Source organism: Drechmeria coniospora, chromosome 02 (assembly GCF_001625195.1).
Source record: "Drechmeria coniospora strain ARSEF 6962 chromosome 02, whole genome shotgun sequence".
Lineage (NCBI taxonomy): Eukaryota > Fungi > Ascomycota > Sordariomycetes > Hypocreales > Ophiocordycipitaceae > Drechmeria > Drechmeria coniospora.
Window position 1 is genome coordinate 338981 of NC_054390.1, and position 17389 is coordinate 356369.

At 56.5% G+C, this 17389-nt stretch overlaps 6 protein-coding genes across 6 annotated transcripts; 4 read left to right on the plus strand and 2 right to left on the minus strand.

Annotated features, from left to right (window-relative positions):
- Positions 1–1293: 1293 nt before the first annotated feature.
- On the plus strand, positions 1294–1515 carry DCS_03372 (uncharacterized protein; the record flags this gene model as incomplete). The annotated part of the gene is made up of 1 exon (XM_040800691.1): positions 1294–1515. The coding sequence occupies one exon, from the start codon at positions 1294–1296 to the stop codon at positions 1513–1515; it is 222 nt and encodes a 73-aa protein (XP_040655724.1).
- A 673-nt stretch (positions 1516–2188) lies between these two features.
- DCS_03373 (uncharacterized protein) lies at positions 2189–2560 on the minus strand (the record flags this gene model as incomplete). The annotated part of the gene is made up of 1 exon (XM_040800692.1): positions 2189–2560. One exon carries the CDS (start codon positions 2558–2560, stop codon positions 2189–2191), a length of 372 nt encoding a protein of 123 aa, XP_040655725.1.
- A 470-nt stretch (positions 2561–3030) lies between these two features.
- Positions 3031–3579, minus strand: DCS_03374 (uncharacterized protein; the record flags this gene model as incomplete). The annotated part of the gene is made up of 1 exon (XM_040800693.1): positions 3031–3579. The coding sequence occupies one exon, from the start codon at positions 3577–3579 to the stop codon at positions 3031–3033; it is 549 nt and encodes a 182-aa protein (XP_040655726.1).
- A 1873-nt stretch (positions 3580–5452) lies between these two features.
- Positions 5453–6661, plus strand: DCS_03375 (uncharacterized protein; the record flags this gene model as incomplete). Its single annotated transcript, XM_040800694.1, has 6 exons — positions 5453–5711; positions 5781–5912; positions 5978–6108; positions 6162–6261; positions 6346–6509; positions 6584–6661. The coding sequence occupies 6 exons, from the start codon at positions 5453–5455 to the stop codon at positions 6659–6661; spliced, it is 864 nt and encodes a 287-aa protein (XP_040655727.1).
- A 4997-nt stretch (positions 6662–11658) lies between these two features.
- Positions 11659–12153, plus strand: DCS_03376 (uncharacterized protein; the record flags this gene model as incomplete). The annotated part of the gene is made up of 1 exon (XM_040800695.1): positions 11659–12153. One exon carries the CDS (start codon positions 11659–11661, stop codon positions 12151–12153), a length of 495 nt encoding a protein of 164 aa, XP_040655728.1.
- Positions 12154–14973: 2820 nt separating this feature from the next.
- Positions 14974–16567, plus strand: DCS_03377 (uncharacterized protein; the record flags this gene model as incomplete). Its single annotated transcript, XM_040800696.1, has 3 exons — positions 14974–15058; positions 15132–15211; positions 15278–16567. The coding sequence occupies 3 exons, from the start codon at positions 14974–14976 to the stop codon at positions 16565–16567; spliced, it is 1455 nt and encodes a 484-aa protein (XP_040655729.1).
- Between the last annotated feature and the right edge of the window lie 822 nt (positions 16568–17389).

Here is a 17389-nt window from a genome sequence, read left to right on the forward strand (position 1 = left end):
ATCAAGCTCTACAGCCGGGCTGGACGGTCGAACAAGGAGAGGCGGCGGCCCGTAACCTACTCCCATGGACGCACCACATGGCGGACATGGCGGACCTGGCGGAAGACAATTCCACCGACGTGCTGCCGTACTCCTCCCTAACCCCGTGCGACGGCGGATTGTCGAGCAGCATATGCCAACCGGCACGTATGCTCAAGCATTCTCGACTGCCGAATTCCGACTTGGACGGCTCACGGCTGAGAAAGCCCCAAAACATGCTTCAGAACGTTGTCATTTCTGGCCAGCACCTACTCTGCCACTGCATGTCGTGCACTTCCGTTGCTCCGGAACTTGGAAGCGTCAGCGAGGGCACCTGGGCAGCGACCGACTCTTCCAGGCGTGGAGGGGCGAACCGGCATTCTCGTCATCCCATTCATGATTCAGCCGATTCTATAATTGGCAACGTACCTACCTCTTGGCGGATCAAACTTGTCCGTCCCCATGCGGAGCACTGCGACGTAGCCCATGTCACTGGATGGCCTGTTGCATGTTCTGCCGGCCGAACCGACGAGCGACTCCCGATCCGGGACGCATGGCTGCCCTGCGGCTTCTTGAATCGCACGCGAAGTGATGACCTTTGTTGGGTTTGGACTTATGCCCAACCGAGAATAAGCGGTTGGAGGCGCCCGAGTGACGCCTGAAGGGAGAAGCCCAGAGGGAGACCAACGCCAAGGCAGCGACCGTGACAGAGACAGCGACCGTGACGGTGCAGCCACCATGACGGCGACGGCGACGGCGACGGTCTCTGACGAAGTGGCGTTGTTGGACCTCGCGCTTGCGGCGTCTCACGCTTTGGCGGCGATGTCAAATTTCAGCTGCCGCCGATGTAACATGGCGGCGACCCAAATGGCCATGAGCATGGAAAAGCATACTGATGATCAGCCCGTCTCGCGCACGCCGCTACTTGGCTTCTCCGGGGACGTTCCTTGTGCATGGGCCGCGGCAACATGCCCTGTGTTCCGTAACGCTAGGACCTGCGATGTCCCGAGTTGAATACCGTGGTTACCCGCCATCCCCAGTCGTCCCGACCTTGGACTCCCTGGGCGACGTTTGCGGTGGCATAATCATGACGATGCTAACGTGCCTTTTCTACGCTAGTTCCGAACGCCACCCCGCGAACTGGAGGGGGAGAGGCTCGGCGACCCGAAGCTTCTTTGCTGCCCTGGTGGGTGCCCTCGACAGGAACGTTTCGATTGGCATCACGGTTCTGGCGCAGGAAGGGGGACGTGGAGATGGAGATGGATGACGGAGGTCATGGACATGGACACGGCCACGCCCAAGACACCAGTACGCGCGCCGTCGAAAGAGCGACAAGGACCCATGGTTCGCTTCCTGCGTCGTTTGTCCCCGGCCGAGGTGCGGCATCTCGCAGGTCGAGCTACGTGCGTACCCCTGCTGCGATGGGGCAAGACGGCGCCGACAAGGTTTCCAGGCCGGAACGGAACGAGGAAGCAGGGAGGGGCAGGACGCCGATGAATCCACTTTCACTTGGCCGTCGAAACGGTCCATGCTGAAATAGGTCCCTTGAAAGATGCATCCGAAAGCTTGAAGCACCGTGGCGCCGTTTCTGCGCTTCTTGACTACCTAGCAGCAAGCCGACGTGCAGGCTCGGCAGCGGCAGAGTGCGTCGAGGTCGCCGGGAAGAGTCGGAGATGAGGGCGTGAGCTCTGGGCAAACATGGGCCATATGCAGCTTGCGTCTAGCATAAGCCATATGCAGCTTGCATCTCATCTCGTCTTGCACACATCGTGTGGTATGGCAAGGGCCGTCAAGGGCAGACATCGTGTGGTATGACAAGGGCTGTCAAGGGCAGACATCGTGTGGTATGACAAGGGCCGTCAAGGGCAGACATCGTGTGGTATGACAAGGGCCGTCAAGGGCAGTCAGTTGTGAGGATGCGCCTAGCATCAGGGCGAGCGCGGGTTGGACTACAGCATGGTTCACGGAGATGAATCGTCACAAGTCAGCCGACACAATGCACCGGGTAGGAAATGCCCCGGGTGGTGATCTCTTCGTGGATATTATTGTATTAGTATCAAACCTCAGCTTATTTCCTCCGGCCGATCCTTTCCTACTGTTCCGGATCCGGTCTTGTACAAAACCTGTGTCGCATTTTGCCCCGACAACGCTTGTCCCGGTGACGCTACGTTTACTGCTTCTTGTACGATCCGTAACTGCTGTAGCCGTCCTTGGGAGGGGGGTAGTCGCCGTAGGTCGTATAACCGTCCTTGGTCGGGGGAGCGCCGGCCGCGGGGCTCTCGCCGGCGCCGTCGTAGTCGCCGTAGCTCGCGTAGCCGTCCTTGGGAGGGGGGGCATCGGAGCCGGCACCCGGGGGAGCGGCGTTCTCGCCGGCGCCCTTGTAGTCTCCGTAGTCGGCATATCCGCCTCCGGGAGCGGCGCCGGCCCCCTCATACTTGCCGTAGTCTGCGTATCCCGGCTTCGCCTCGGCCTTGGCCTCGGCCACGGGCGCGGCCATGGTGGTGCACGCGGCGGCGAGGAGGGCGAGGAGTGTGACCTTCATGTTGACGTCGGGGCGGGTGTGAGACGGCAAGGGGGTGCGAGACGGCTAGGGGGGTGCAGTTTGATAAAAGGCGGGGATGGGTGTCTCCGACGGACGATGGATGATCGGATGAGACAGATGGTTCGCAAACGGAGATGAGATATTCTCGACGAGTTGGATGTCGAGGGAGCGAGTGCTTGATGGAATGTCGAATGTGATGAATCGAGGAGGGGATCGGCCGAGATTTATGTTTCATGGCCTCGACGCCTTGGGGGGCTCCCGGTGACGTTTGCCTTGCCGTTGCGCGCCCCGAGACTGACCGTTTCCTTGTGACGGCAGAGACCGTTTCCTTGTGACGACAGAGCTAGCGCGTCGACGGCGGGAAGTGAGGACTCGATCCAGCTAGCTCGTGGCCGTGACGGAAGCTGGGCGGCGAATGGAGGGCTCAGGGCGGTGCTGCATCGGTGCCGTCTAGCGTCTGCAGAGTATGCTTATTCGCACACGACGAGGAGCGCGGCGTTGGATGACGGTGCCATTGTCGAGAGGCAGGCGGGCAAGCCACGGCGTCGACCGATTGCGGTCGGTGGCTCTACCCTTCGGCAACTCTGGTCCGAGATGGCAGCGGCTCGTCGTCGTCGACGGCTGCTTGGACGGCTCGGATCCGGACGGGGCCCCTTCGGACGGGGACAAGCTCGGGTCTGCATCCGATCGTTTCGGTCGCCTCGTGTCGTGCCTGTTCCTGGAAACGGCGTGGAGGCATGGAGGATCGCGCGGACGGCGCAGGTCGACGGCCGAGGATGCGTGAGAGCAGCAGGGGGGGGGGGGGGTCTCGAAGCTTGGGGGAGCGTCTCGAAGCTTGGGGGAGCGTCCCGGCCGGTGGCGGCGCTGAAAGCAGCCATGGGACCAAGGTGATTCGGAACGACGCTCGAGTGACGGTCGCTTTCGTTCTCCTCACCGGCCGAGCTAGCCCAGGTCGAAGATGGAAATGGCAGCGGCTCTGGGCTAGACCTGAAGGGGGAGCCCAGCTTCGTCGACGGCATGGCTCCGACGAGGCTGGTGAGACGGAGACGTCAGAATTCCGCCAGAGAGCCGCCCAGCGAGGCGCGAGCGAGGCGCGGGAGGCGCCAACGGGCGTCAAGCTGTCAGAAGCATGCCGATCCTTGGCATCCTTGGCACCGTCAGGGCCCTTCAGGGCCCTTCAGGGTCCTTCAGGGTCCTCCAGCGCCATCCAGGGCCGCTGAAGCCGAGGGCTGGGCCTGGCCTGGGCGACCCCTGTGGAACCCCGACCAAGTACCGGGCATGTACCCACAGGCGAGCCCGCACACGCTTCTCGCGAGGAAGCGCACCGTGGGAGTCACCTGACTCTACCTCGACGGTACTTGCAGCACAAAGCCTAGCACGAAGCCTAGCACGAATCCCCAGCACAAGCCCCTGTATTTGCTGCTGGAAGCTTTGGCGCGCAGAAACGTTGGCTTGTGGCATCTGCCGTGGTAGACGACAGGTACCTCTGCGCCCTGGAGAGGTACCTGGACATGGATGGATGCATCGACACTGTGTAGGTGGATGGATGGATGATGGATGGATGAATTGATCCATCAATCAACCGATGTGAGCCATCAGGAATGGACCGTGACGTGCCATTGTTGTCCTCATTGTTATCGCCGTCATTGTCTTGATGGGCGTTGCGCATCCATCATCTCCTTAGAGGCCTCTCGTGTCCGTATGGACGTGCCGACAGTGGCATCCTGAGCCTCCATCTACGCGCACTGTGTGCGCACGTGACCATCCACAGCGTGTGTTGCACGACTATGATGCAATCTCCATTGCATACCATGGCCACAGCAGCGACCGGCCGGGACGCGCTCCGTGCCATCGAGTGCCGCCCTTTCACATGCTTCACATGCTGCCATGTGCAGGTTGTTTTTCAAATTCCCCTGCGGCCTGTCCGATGCCGCATCGAGGAGCGCGCGCGAGAGCTTGAACGGCGGCGAGGGCATCATGTGACTGTGACGATGTCGACCTCGATGTACCTGTACGACGGCGGTACGTGACGGGTACGTGCGGGCGCGGAATGTTGACGAGCGGATGCGCTGTAGCCGCTGTTGGCGTGCGCTTAGCACAGTGCGCATGGCCGTGAGCGGACACGGAAATCTCCGAAGCGCGTCGCCCACGTCCCGACGAGCTTCCACATCCCCCGCCCCCCACAGTTTGAGCCGGATGCATGCGAGACCCGGTCGATCGGTGGATCGATCCCCTCGTCGCCGTCACGTCACATGGGGCGAGCCGTCCTGTTTGTCGGCATCTCGTTGTGCCTCTGGATGGCCGGGTCGATTCGCTCGATTCGCGCCTACACGTTGCATGCACCAGCCAGTGCCGGACGCTGTATCCGCACTCGTAGAGGCCCGGCACTGGGCAGGTGCGGCGTCTACGCCATCGCACTTTCCGCATTCGACTTTTTTTTTGTTTGGGAAGGAGCGACGTTCCATTCCTCCGTTCCTTCCATTGTTCATGGTTGATTGTGCATCGCTTATCATTCATCTCTCGTCGTGCCTCGTTTCTGCCTACTCATCGTCGACGGCCATTCCAACATCGCCTCTTTATCATCCCTCGTCGTGCCTCGTTTCTGCCAACTCATCGTCGACGGCCATTCCACCATCGCTCCTCTATCTACCATCGCTCCTCCATCGTCCCTCGTCGTGCCTCGTCTCTGCCAACTCATCATCGACGGCCATTCCAACATCGCCTCTCCATCATCCCTCGTCGTGCCTCGTCTCTGCCAACTCATCGTCGACGGCCATTCCACCATCGCTCCTCCATCCACCATCGCTCCTCCATCATCCCTCGTCGCCCCTCTCTCCGTCTCCCATCACCCATCTCGCAGTCCCTCGTCCCGCCTCCTCTGCCGAATTCACCATGGCCGTGGCCAAGGAGTCCCAGCAGCGGCTGCTGCCGCAAAACCCGAGCGATTCCGACGACGACCTCGAGTTCTCTCAAATCCCCATCCCCCAGGACCGACGGAAGAGGAGGCCCTGGTTGCCGCTGCTGGTCCGGGCCGTTCTCTTTCTCGCCGTCGCCGTCGTCCTCTGCGCCGCATCCTTCTTCGCCGGCGCCCGTGCTGCCATTCGGCCGTCGGCCTTGGATGCCAAGTGCGCCGCCCACACGACGCAGTGGTGTAAGTCTTGCTCGTCCCTCGCCCCCGGCCTCCGGCTCGAGCGACGGCGCGGCTGACCTTGACGCCCAGCACCGCTCCTCAAGGACGTGCCCATACGTTACGAGGCCCAGCTGTTCAACGGCTCCTTCATGAAGGAGAACATCTATCGTCAGGTCGGATCCCCCGAGGTCGACAAGGCCTGGGATGACCTCGGCGTCAACTGTAAGCATCGCGGCCTCCGAGAGCCGTGCGAGCCGCCCGCTGACCGGGTGTCGTGCATGCCGCAGACCGACCGGGCGTCATATCGTACGAGGACGGCCTCGCGAGCGGGCTGCAACCGTCGTTTGTCCAGCGAGCCCACAAGTACGGCGGCGGATTCCTCGTCAACGTCGAGGGAATGCACCACCTCCACTGCCTCGTTCGTGCCCCGCGGCCCTCGTCCCGGAGCAAGGCCGGCTGACCTCGGCGCAGAATCTGCTGCGAAAGTCCCTCTACTTCAACTTTGATCGCTACAAGGAGATGGGCCAGCACGCCTTCAAAAACGACGACAAGATCCTGCGCCTGCACGTCAGTGAGTGGCGCGTGCCATGATTGCACCCGTCGTCCGCTCCACGGCGACGGCGGGCCCGGCGACGAAGAAGCTGACGTCGTCAAGCCCACTGCCTCGACACCATACGCCAAGTCTTGATGTGCAACGCCGACACGGGCGTCCTCGGCCAGGTCTGGGCCGGCGAGAAGCCTGCGGCCTTTCCCGACTTCAACACGAAGCACCGCTGCAAAAACTATGACGACATTCGAGTTTGGGCCGAGAAGCTTCAAGTCAGTCCATGCTCCCCCGCATCCCTGCTGACCATGACTTGGCTCTGCGTCATCCTCGACTAACCATGGACAAGGCGCCTGCCATCAAAGACATACCCGATGACTATTTGGAGAGACCGCGACCGGGAGATAGCGTGCCCTTTACGCCATGACCTCGAACTTGCCCCCCGAGTTGGCGAACAGGATAGTTGCGCTTTCATTGTGAGAGTTTTCGAGGTCCCCGGTGCCATAGCCTTGCCGTGTCTTGCTAAATTCACACAAGACGTTGATTTCTGCCTCTGCCTGTCGCGTGTGTCGTGCGCACCATGACCCCTGACCTTGGACAGTGTCTTGCTTCACTCACAAAAGACGATGATTTGTGTCTTGCTTTACTTACAAAAGACGATGATTTGTGTTTTGCTTCACTCACAAAAGACGCTGATTTCTGCCTCTGCCTGCCGCGTGTGTCATGCGCACCACGTCGCCTGATCTTGGACTGCGCCTAGAATTGGCAGAAGCCTGGTCGTGAAGTTGATTTCTGCCTCTGCCTGTCGTGGCGGTGCCGAACATGCCGTGGACACCATGACCCAATGATTTGGACTACGCCTAGAATTGGCAAAAGCTTGGTCGTGTCTTGCTTCACTCACAAAGGACGTTGATTTCTGCCTCTGCCTGCAGCGGTGGTGCCGTATGTGCCCTGCACACCATAACCTTCATGACCAAGGACTGGACTATCCTTGGAATTGGTGAAAGCCTGGTGGTATCCTGCTTCATTCACACAAGACGTTGGTTTCTGCCTCTGCATGTCAATGGTGGTGCTGTATGCCTGCCGCCTTCAGTTCGTGGCCACCTTGTCGTTGTTCTTGGTGGTTCGATGCTCGACAAGGACAGTCGGTTCATGACGCAGCATAAATCCTCCCCCTTAATTCATCCTGGCCAGGCCACCTCGGGATATGTGGCGCCACGTCTGAGCTTGCAATGTCTGTTCCAATCTCTTCCCAAGTCGTCCGACACATGGTCGCTCGGCTGCACGAGGCAGTTTCCATGACGCAAGACGCATACTCTTCATCGACTCGTCGTGGCGAGGCCTCCTCTGCCTTGCAAAGCCTTCTGTATTCACTTCACCAATCTCCCGAGACATGTGCGGTCGGTGAAACGAGTCAAGCGGCATGCCACACCAAGTGAAATCTCACACGGTGGGCTGCGTCATCCGGCTCACGATGGACTACCAAACGCACCGCTCGTGACGAGAAGAGTCCACGTCTAAAGGTGGCCATGCTCGACGAACCGTCTCTAGTTTAGCAGCGGCGGCAACACCTCGATAGACGTCATCGAAGTGCCGCAGCTTCGGTGCCGACGGAACGCGTCTCTTGGCAATACGTCTGCGTCCAGCTGCGCCGGGTGGCATATCGACGGCGCGGGTGCGGCGACATGGCCTTCCGTCGCCGCCGTAGCCCTTCCGGCCTTTGAAAGCAGCCGTACCGGATTTGTTCCGTACCTACCATCACAACTGCGTGCTGGTCGTGGCAGTCATTGCCCGACGGATGCATCGTCATCGTTCATCCTTGCTGGACGGGAGACACGGCTCGTGTCGACCCGAAAAGGTACGCGCTCCTAAAGAAACGGAAGAGGAGCAGGGAGCAAAGGAATCACGGAGAGACGGGGGAATCGATGGATAGAAATAGATTCGCTGCGACTATGCCGCCGAGATGTGTGTGACAGGGGCACGAAATGGGTAAGACGGGGACGCGGGACGGATCTCCACCGGAATCCCCACATTTCGCGGCCCCACTCGGTGCCGCATTCCGGCGTACGTTCCAGCGAAGCGGGTTCCCGGCACCAGCCTCTTGGCGGCGGAACAAGGGAGTATTTCTGCAGCTGCTCGTTGTATGGAGAATAAAGGGTCGCAGACGCGATTCCTGATAGGTTGGCCTGTGAACTGGCATTGGTAACGCAGCTAGCTTTCGCTACGCCAACAAGAGGATGCCATCCACCCTCCCCTCCCCCCTCCCATCCCTCTCCTGTGCCGAGGAGGCGTATCCCGTGGGGCGACGGTTGTGGTGCCAACTTGTGTGCCGATCGATGGACCTACCTTTCTATTCGTCCAGCTCCACCCTCCTCCAGTTGACGTGTTCGTTTTCCCGAGCGCCGTCTCATCACATGGTCCCTTTGCATCACTCTCCCGCCCCGGATGGACTCGACGACGATCCGCCGCTTCTGTGTCCCCGTTTGTTCGCTCCATCGTATCGACGTTGGGGTTCATTTTCAAATAGTTCAACGCCCAACGGCCATCTATTTCTCCAATAGTATTTTTTTCATCCTCGAGCATCCATCTCCTGAAGACGCCATTTCCCCCACGGGAATAGGCGGGTGAGCTAGCACCACAGATGCCGAGTTGTTGGTGCCTGGCGCAGCCGCCATCTGACGGCGAATTCTGCCGGTACAGCCACTTTTTGCCGCTCGCGGCTTCGTATGACAGACAGTGCGAAGAGCACCGCCTGCATCGTAGTGCATCCTTTGGACTCAAACAGGGTCTAATCGTACCTGCCGAGGCCCTTTACAATTCACCAGGCAGTATTTAGATTATTATTTGACTAATCTACGGACAAGGTGAGAGCATCTGAGTAAGTTGTGTACAATCTTCTGCACGACAATGTCTCTATTTTTCCTGGCTTGTTTAACACCTGGCTCTCCGTTATAGGCCGTTGTCTCTCCAATGATCTCAATATCTCAATGCACCCCTAGCTTTGTGGGAACCATAATGTCGGATTTCTATACCCTCATGTACTTGCGAACAGGCTGGAGGTTAACCTCTCACACGGTAACGCCTGTTACCCACTCGCTAGACAATTGTGGTGCTTGTAGTAGAATATAGCTGGATTTGCTACGCTCAACATTTCGGTGCTGCTCGTACCTTTCTTCGTTTCATGGGCCAAAGGGCGTTGAAGGGTGATATTCTCGTAAGGATTGACTAATCCATGCGAAGAAATACATTTGCAGAAATGCTTGAACACGGGTTTTTGGACGTATGCTTGGCATGTAGTCACCTCAGTGGCATTATCGAAAGGCTGGCACCGCAATTGTACATTGCCAAGTTTCTACGGGTCCATCCGAGATTGCAGATACATGAACCAGACCGATGGTGAGGAGGGGAAACTCTATTCCCATTCCGAAACCCATTTACTCTGCATCAGCCATCAAGAGTTCGATTGCGTGTGATTAACGAGATTTGTCTGGAAGACCGAACTACGTGTTGAGAGATCCACCTTTAGGGACCTTTCGAGGGACGCCAATGAAGACGATGACCAGGTTCGTGGAACCTTTCATGTACCCCTGGAGTCTTACTTGGGCTATAGATAAACATAAACATAATATTACTCCGAACTTCTTGCGTAAGTATTGTGCATCCGTGAACCCTTGTTTACGATTATTCAGTCCATCGCCGCTACCCGCCCGAGACTAGGCTGAAAAGGGAGGAGGAGGAGGGTACGAGTGAGTGAGTTTATTTCTCGCTCAAGTTGAGGATGCACCCAAGTTCCCACTCGTGTACACTGAATTTGTATGACCTCACAGCGCGGCAAATTCATCAAACTTCGTGTACACTATGCGGAGTAAATATTGTAGCACGCGTCGCATGGTCACTACAATCTACTCGTGCTGCACACTCGCTGTTGGGACGCTAGGAGTTGTGGTGGAAATAATAGCACTACAGAGACCCCTGGAGCCCCTGAGCATCACCTACGCCGCCACGAAACTGCAAGTGGGTGTGCTTGTCCAAGTTCAGGTTTTCTGTGTGAGAGCTGCGCCCCAGCTAGCGTATACGATGGGGCATTGCGAGTCTGCTGTCGATCATTCTTCGTACCAAATATACAGCGTGTTCCTGGATATGAATGCCCAAACAGTGCCAACACACATGCTACATATTGGTGTGCACTCCGTTCGCACACCTGCATGGCATAACGCAGTGCAATGAGCCTTGCAGCATGTGTCGTTTTGCAAGGATTTGCTTGCTGGGGCATCTTTCACACATATATGAGACGGCGAATGTTCGTTGTGGAGCGGGATGTTCTCGGAGGATCATCCGACGTTGCCTTCCATTGGAGGACCAAAAGGCGATTGCTCCACGGTCTCAACATCAAGATCGGAATACGGCATGGGCTAGGGAATTACTGACAAATACTGGACTATGAATGATTTTAAAAGTACGCGGACAATCAGGTAGATGCTCAAGTCGTATCTACGGGCACCGACACTGAGCCTCGGTCGGACGGGATTAAAAACAGTTGAATGATACAATTGCACAATAATTACCTGTGTTTTACTGAAAGTACTTGCTTTAAAAGAGTATTTGTCTGCCAAGGGTAGAGAAGGGTGAGACGATTAATGAGAATTAGACGTGGGCAATAGATGGTAATGTTAAATCTTAGGCTGCTTTGCCGTGAACAGTGCCGGATGGCGGCAAGCTGCCATCATCGTCTGCTGGTGAAACCTTCTCATCGGAGGGGGCCACCAGAAATGGCTACAAACAGATCATCCTCATGCAACTAGCAGCCGCAGCCGCCTGGCCCGCCCAGCTAGCTGGCTTCTCCAACGAACGTTGATTTGCATTCTCCGCAATATTCAGTGTAGGCAGCCTCATTGGCTGAACCGGGATGTTGGTGCCGGTACGGAGTAATAGTACATGATATTCGATCCTGAATCCACTTCCATTGCCTTGCCATCATTCCGAACATCTCCCCTTCATGCGTTTGCCCAAATTAACATCCCGTCAGTCGGCCTACACCTGACACCAAACGCTGGTCTCAACATTGGCCTCTAGTATACCTAGTCCCCGCATTAATTGCTCGGTACCTGCGAGTAATTTCGAGCATGATTTACCACCGGATACTGAAGTAGCAAGTTACGATTGTCTGGAAACTTGAGATGTCAAACTCCGGTTGCTTGCACCCAAAGGAAATACTCAGGAGCCAAATCCGACGTGTTGCTATGGGGTTACAGATACAGCTGTCCCACCAGTACGGAGTTCAACAACGAAGGGTCTGTCATATATATTACTGTGACATCTCCCAGCCAAAACTTGTGAATGGATGAAGAAAAGGCTAGGAGTACACTATCCTCGAACCTGAATCCTCAACAAGCAAGAATTCCAACTTCAACATTCGACTCCAACATGAAGGGTAACGTCGTCTTCGGGCTCATTGCGATTGTGAACGCTGGCTTTGCGAACGATAAGAGGTGGATCGGAGAATCGGGCAAGCTCACCACGCAGGTTAAACTCAGTACACTTGCAAGCAAAGCTGGTGCTATCCCGCTCACTCTTTGTGCTACCAGAAGCTACAGAGGGTTACTGTGGTCCAGACAGGAGCGGTGCTGTCACGTCAAGAACTCGGCCGTGCTGGATAGGATCGACGCCGAGGCCGGTGCGGCAACCTTGTGCGAGACCAAGGTTTCCAAGTGGCAGGGCTTCGGTGACTGCCTGTGCATCGGACATCCGGACAAAGGACTTGCGAAACATGCCCTTGGCATCCCTAATTCTTCTGGCAAGATTGCTTGGGCCAACTACTGTGTCACACCTTCTCTGAGTCGGTGGATATTGGAAGGCTTGGACTGCCCTGATCCCTGGGACCCGACCATGATTTTTGGCGGCACAGCCGACGTGCTATAAGACCGGTGTGATCAGCAACAACAATGCGTGCTCCGGGGGGGGGGGGGGGGGGGGGGATGAAGGTCCTTGCCGCGCGAATTTGAACAAGGCGGATGGATTTCCGACCAGAAGCACATCTTGCCTTGCATGTGTCGACAGCTTCCAAGGCTGAACTAGATAACTCTCAGCTTGACCCCAGCTGATGTCACAACTTTCAGTAGTGCTGGTACTATCAAACAACATGGGCCATGATGACAAGACGTGCACGGTAAGAGTTGAGTTAGACAGCCTGTCAGACCTTAATCTTGTCTTGATTGATTGCTTGAGGCGTTCGCTGTATTTCCTTGGTAGATATCCGCAACGTAAATGGATTCCCCCTTTATATACTCGTCCATTCATTCATGTATCATACCAGCTCAGGGATGGAACCGATACTCGCGCCGATTGCGGTTGTTGGCTACGCTGTAAGTTGAACTTGCCATCGTCGGTGAGATCGTGAGCAACTACCCTGAAGATTGCCAAAGAGTTGGGCAGTACAGTAAATTATATGGCAATAAACAATCCACTTCAATACATGCCGTTTAGTAATATTTTTCCATCCTCGAGCATCCTACTCCGGAAGGCGAGGTGTCCTCCATGGAAATTGCGGATGAGCTAGCTCCGCATATACTGCTTGCTGTCTTTTCTTTTTAACGCGTTATCAACAATACTACATTGGGAAAGGAAGATTGTCACCCACGTTGATGACTAGATAAGCCTTGATCTTGAAGAGTCACTCTTTCGAATCCGTAACCCAGCTATTGTACAGAACCTTCTGAGCCGGCCTCGTACCACTCAAGAAGGTAGCCTTTCTTCAATACATAGTCTACAAGAGCCTAGTCAAAACAGAAGCAATGTGTCAACTAAGCTAAAAGCAAGTATCCGGCGGAATTCATCGCAATTCGAGACTATAGAATCATAGGTAGAGCAGGGTAACAAGCGACAACGTTCCTGGTAGGATAAGGGTAAAGGCCAACGTAGGGCAGTACTAGCAGTTACAACAGCCCCAGAAGCTACAACAGCCCCAGCAATTACAACAGCCTCAGAAGTTACAATAGACCCAGCAGTTACAAAAGCTACAGCAGTTCCAACAGCCTCAGCAGTTATAATAGACCCAGCAGTTACAGCAGCAGCAGTTCCAGCAGCCCCAGTCCTTCAGTTTGACAATCCAGAGGCTATCAATCAGATATATAGAACAGAACAGATAAGAGATACTTAGCAATAGGACTAACCAGAAATACCGGAAGGCTAAAACTTACCATTACGGTATACTAAAGTGAATGAGAATTGCTACAGAAGAGTAATTTGCTCCGTCGTCTGGTTATGCTATTGGATATATGCAAAGAACACGGCCATGTGTCTACTTAAATTTCGGCACTGTGTGAAAGTCACGAAATTGAAGTACGGTGTGGCGTCGATGCTAAACTAGGCAGTTGAAGTTGATGCCTGAAATGCGGAGTCACAGCATTAATAAATGAAGCATTATAGAGCGGAACCACCTACCGAAAAGTGACGGCATTTGATCGAGGATGCAGATTCTAACAGTATTGTGATGGATGCTACGGAAATACGAGGCATACGGTGCGTAGATGTGTGCACGACGGTACAGTTGTATTGAACAATCGCGGCTTCTACTGCTCCGCGACCATCGTGGGGGGGGGATCTAGTTGGAGTCGATCGAACCTGTGGCGCCTATCTCGTCGTCCCCATGTTCGTCACTGCGGCTATTTAGGACTAGCAGTTTGCTATTTTCTATCTAGTCCATCCTTTGGTACCATCAACCCCCCTGTCCAAGGTGGGTGTCGCAGTGCCTGAGGGCTTGTGAGCCAAGTACGCGGCCGGATTAGCATGATTTGGTAGGAACAAAGTGGCCATCTTAAGGCCTATTGCATTGCTTCCTTGACCAAAGCATCTCACGAAGCTTAAACCTGCCGTTAGAGGCTGTAGGCTGGCGGCCGGTGATGTGGTGGTCCGTTGGGTCGTCTGTCCATCACACACCATGGGCCGATCAGCCACCCGCGATCGAGAGAGTGCACGAAAACTAAAAAAAGGCTCTGGACATTCGTGACAAGGGTAAGAGGCAAGTGCCATTCAATGCCGACAATGGAATCCGAGGATGCGTGCAAGTCCGTGCTCGATCAGAGACATCCGGCTCCGCTGCCTGGAAAGGGGGATGCCTGCGCGCGAATGAATGCATGCATGCTGGGCATCGCGAGGCTGCCGGCTACGGCACGCGCCCGCGTGCATGCCGTCCATACTTGTCCTTCCCTTGCCAAGCCCCAGAATAGGCCCCCGTATCCGTATCCGTGGTCCGTATTTTGCCGCCTGGAGCGTCCGACGGGAGGGACACGTACGTCGCCTTCTCGGTGCAAACTTTATTTCTGCCACCTCTTCCTCTGCAGGTGTCGAGCGAATTTTCGAGAGTCTTCATCCAGGTTGGCATGGCATATAGAATAAAATCATTCATCCAGGGCTCACGTTTGCGGCTCGTTCTTCGTCCCGAGTTCTTGGCTGCCGCTTCTCCTGAGACATTCTCGACCGCCGCATTCCCAGGCCGGCGAGCCATTCCCGATTCATTGGCACCGATTGCGTAGGGGTCAATGTGCTGAACTCGGTTGCTGGAGCCACCGATTGCCTCCATTGCTGTCCTTCCTCTCGTCCATCCTGATATAGTCTTCGTTCGGCTTCACCTCTCCCGTCGACCCTCGGGTTCCCTGTTCGCTCCCCCCCGTCTTCCGGACCCATGTCCTTCGTCGATACCCCTGACCAACCGTGAACCCGGCCACGCAGCGAGCGCCCAGCATGGCTCTCACTCTAGCTAGCACGACCACGTCCCTCGTGTCGCCCACCATCCTGCCACCGAGCGAGCTCGACATTACCAACGACTGTACGCCGTCCCCTCCGCGACCCTCGCGCTGACCTGGCGAGGCATCGTGCACTGACACGCCATCTGCTCGCAGACTCGATTCGAAATGTCGCCGGCACCCTCGCCTACGACACCATGGCGTACTATCGCGGGAACAAGTCGACGAATCAGGTGGTAAGCCAGACCCCAGACCGAGCATCTCTCCTCCTTCGGCGCCGCCTCGCTCATGCTTGGCTGCAGGACATTGGCGATCTCTATCACCCCTACTACTGGTGGGTGGCCGGTGCGCTCTGGGGCACCCTGCTGGATTACTACCATTACACCCTCGATCCGAGCTACAACGACGTCGTGCTCCAGGCCCTGCTGAATCCGACCAACGTCGGCACGAACCACGACTACATGCCCAAGGAGCACGAGCTCGAGGAGGGCAACGACGACCTGTTCTTCTGGGGATCGGCCGTCCTGTCCGCCGCCGAGAGAAACTTTCCCCAGCCGGACGAGTCGATGCCCTCCTGGCTCGACCTCGGCGCCAACGTCTTCAACTCGCTCGCGAGCCGGTGGAACGCGTCCGCCTGCGGCGGTGGTGTCCTGTGGCAGATATACCCCTCGAACCCGAACGGCATGAACTACAGAAACTCGGTGAGCAACGGCGGCTTCTTCCAGCTCGCCGCCCGCCTCGCCCGCGCCACCGGCAACGACACCTACCTCGACTGGGCGAACCGGCTGTGGACCTGGTCCAGCGACATTGGGCTCATCGACGCCAACAGTCATCACGTCTACGACGGCGTCGACTCGTCCAACAACTGCACCAAGGTCAACAAGCAGTCTTACACTTACACGAGCGGCATCTACCTCTACGGTGCCGCCATCATGGCCAACCACACGGGCGACAAGCAGTGGGAGACGCGGGCGGAGAACCTGCTCGAAGGAGCCCTCTGGTTCTTCACGCCCAACGGCAACAGCAACGACAGCTTCGTCCTGTACGAGGCCGCCTGCGAAAAGGTCAACCGTTGCAACGCCGACATGACGACGCTCAAGGGCTACCTCAGCCGCTTCATGTGGCACTCCGTCAAGCTGCTGCCGGCGCTGCGGGATAGGGTGGAGCAGCTGCTGCATCCATCCATCAAGGCGGCAGTCAAGTCGTGCTCCGGCGGCCAGACGGGCCGCGCGTGCGGGATGCGCTGGTACCTCGACGGCTACGACAACAAGCCGGGGCTCGGACAGCAAATGTGCGCGCTCGAGACGGTCCAAGGCCTTCTCCTCGACGAGGCGCCGCTGCCGCTCAAGGGCGACGAGATCAAGGTCGTTCGCGATACCAAGTGGGTGCCGCTTGGGAATCGTACGAGCACATCCTCGTCGTCATCGTCCACCTCGACGACGGGGACGACGACGACCGGGGGGACGACGACGACGGAGGAGCCGAGCGTCACCCCCACCGAGTCGGAGGAGGCAGCGCCACTCGTGAGAGTCGACGTCCAGTGGATGTCGCTGAGTACGTTGTTGGCGATGCTCTTCTTGTGGATGGGGTAATAGTAGCTGGCCGCCGACTCTTGCGCCGGAGGGGGAGAGGTGGCGATATTCCATGTAAATAATAATGAACACCACAAACAATCATATATCCATATTCATCCATCTAGTCCTAGCAGACATCCGTCATGTCAGTCAGCCGAGCTGCTCTGGTCGCATTCATGGCCATCTACGCTCGTTTTCGGTTCGCCACCATGCCTTCCAACCGCTTTGGTGTTATTTCCTAGCATAGTAGTTGACTACTTTTATCCGACGGGAACTGAACAAGCTGGGAGAGATGGCGAGGATGACGTTCCCCTATTCTGTGACGTCGAAGGCGGCATTCCCCTTTCTCGAAGGATGTGCGAATCCCGAGAGGGACAGTCGAGATGAATGCATCTACCTACGCGTACGGTGCCATGGTGACTTTAAGCAACCAAAATCATGTGCTCGGCTCATATCAGCCTTATCGTTGAGTCTCGGGAGGAATAACTGCAATACATGGTCTGCTCATCGCCTCTCCTCGCCATGTTTGGTTCACATTTGACGGTGGGGAAAAGACAGGCAATTGAAACGATTTTGGGCAACGAGTTCAAATCCCGAATGGGACGTTGTCGTCATCGTCGTCTTCATTGCTGCTGTTGTTCGCCCAACACTGGACTATCCCGGGTGGTACTTGCATGCAGAGTCCATGAGGTTGAGTTTATTTCTGGCAACCAGAGCCGGTCACAGCGTAATAATGTATGCTACACTTCCACACGCTTACATGTGTAATCATGGCATGCGTTGTTGCCATTCACTTTCCGCACATGTACGGAACGCTTCAAATTGTGTACATCAACGTCT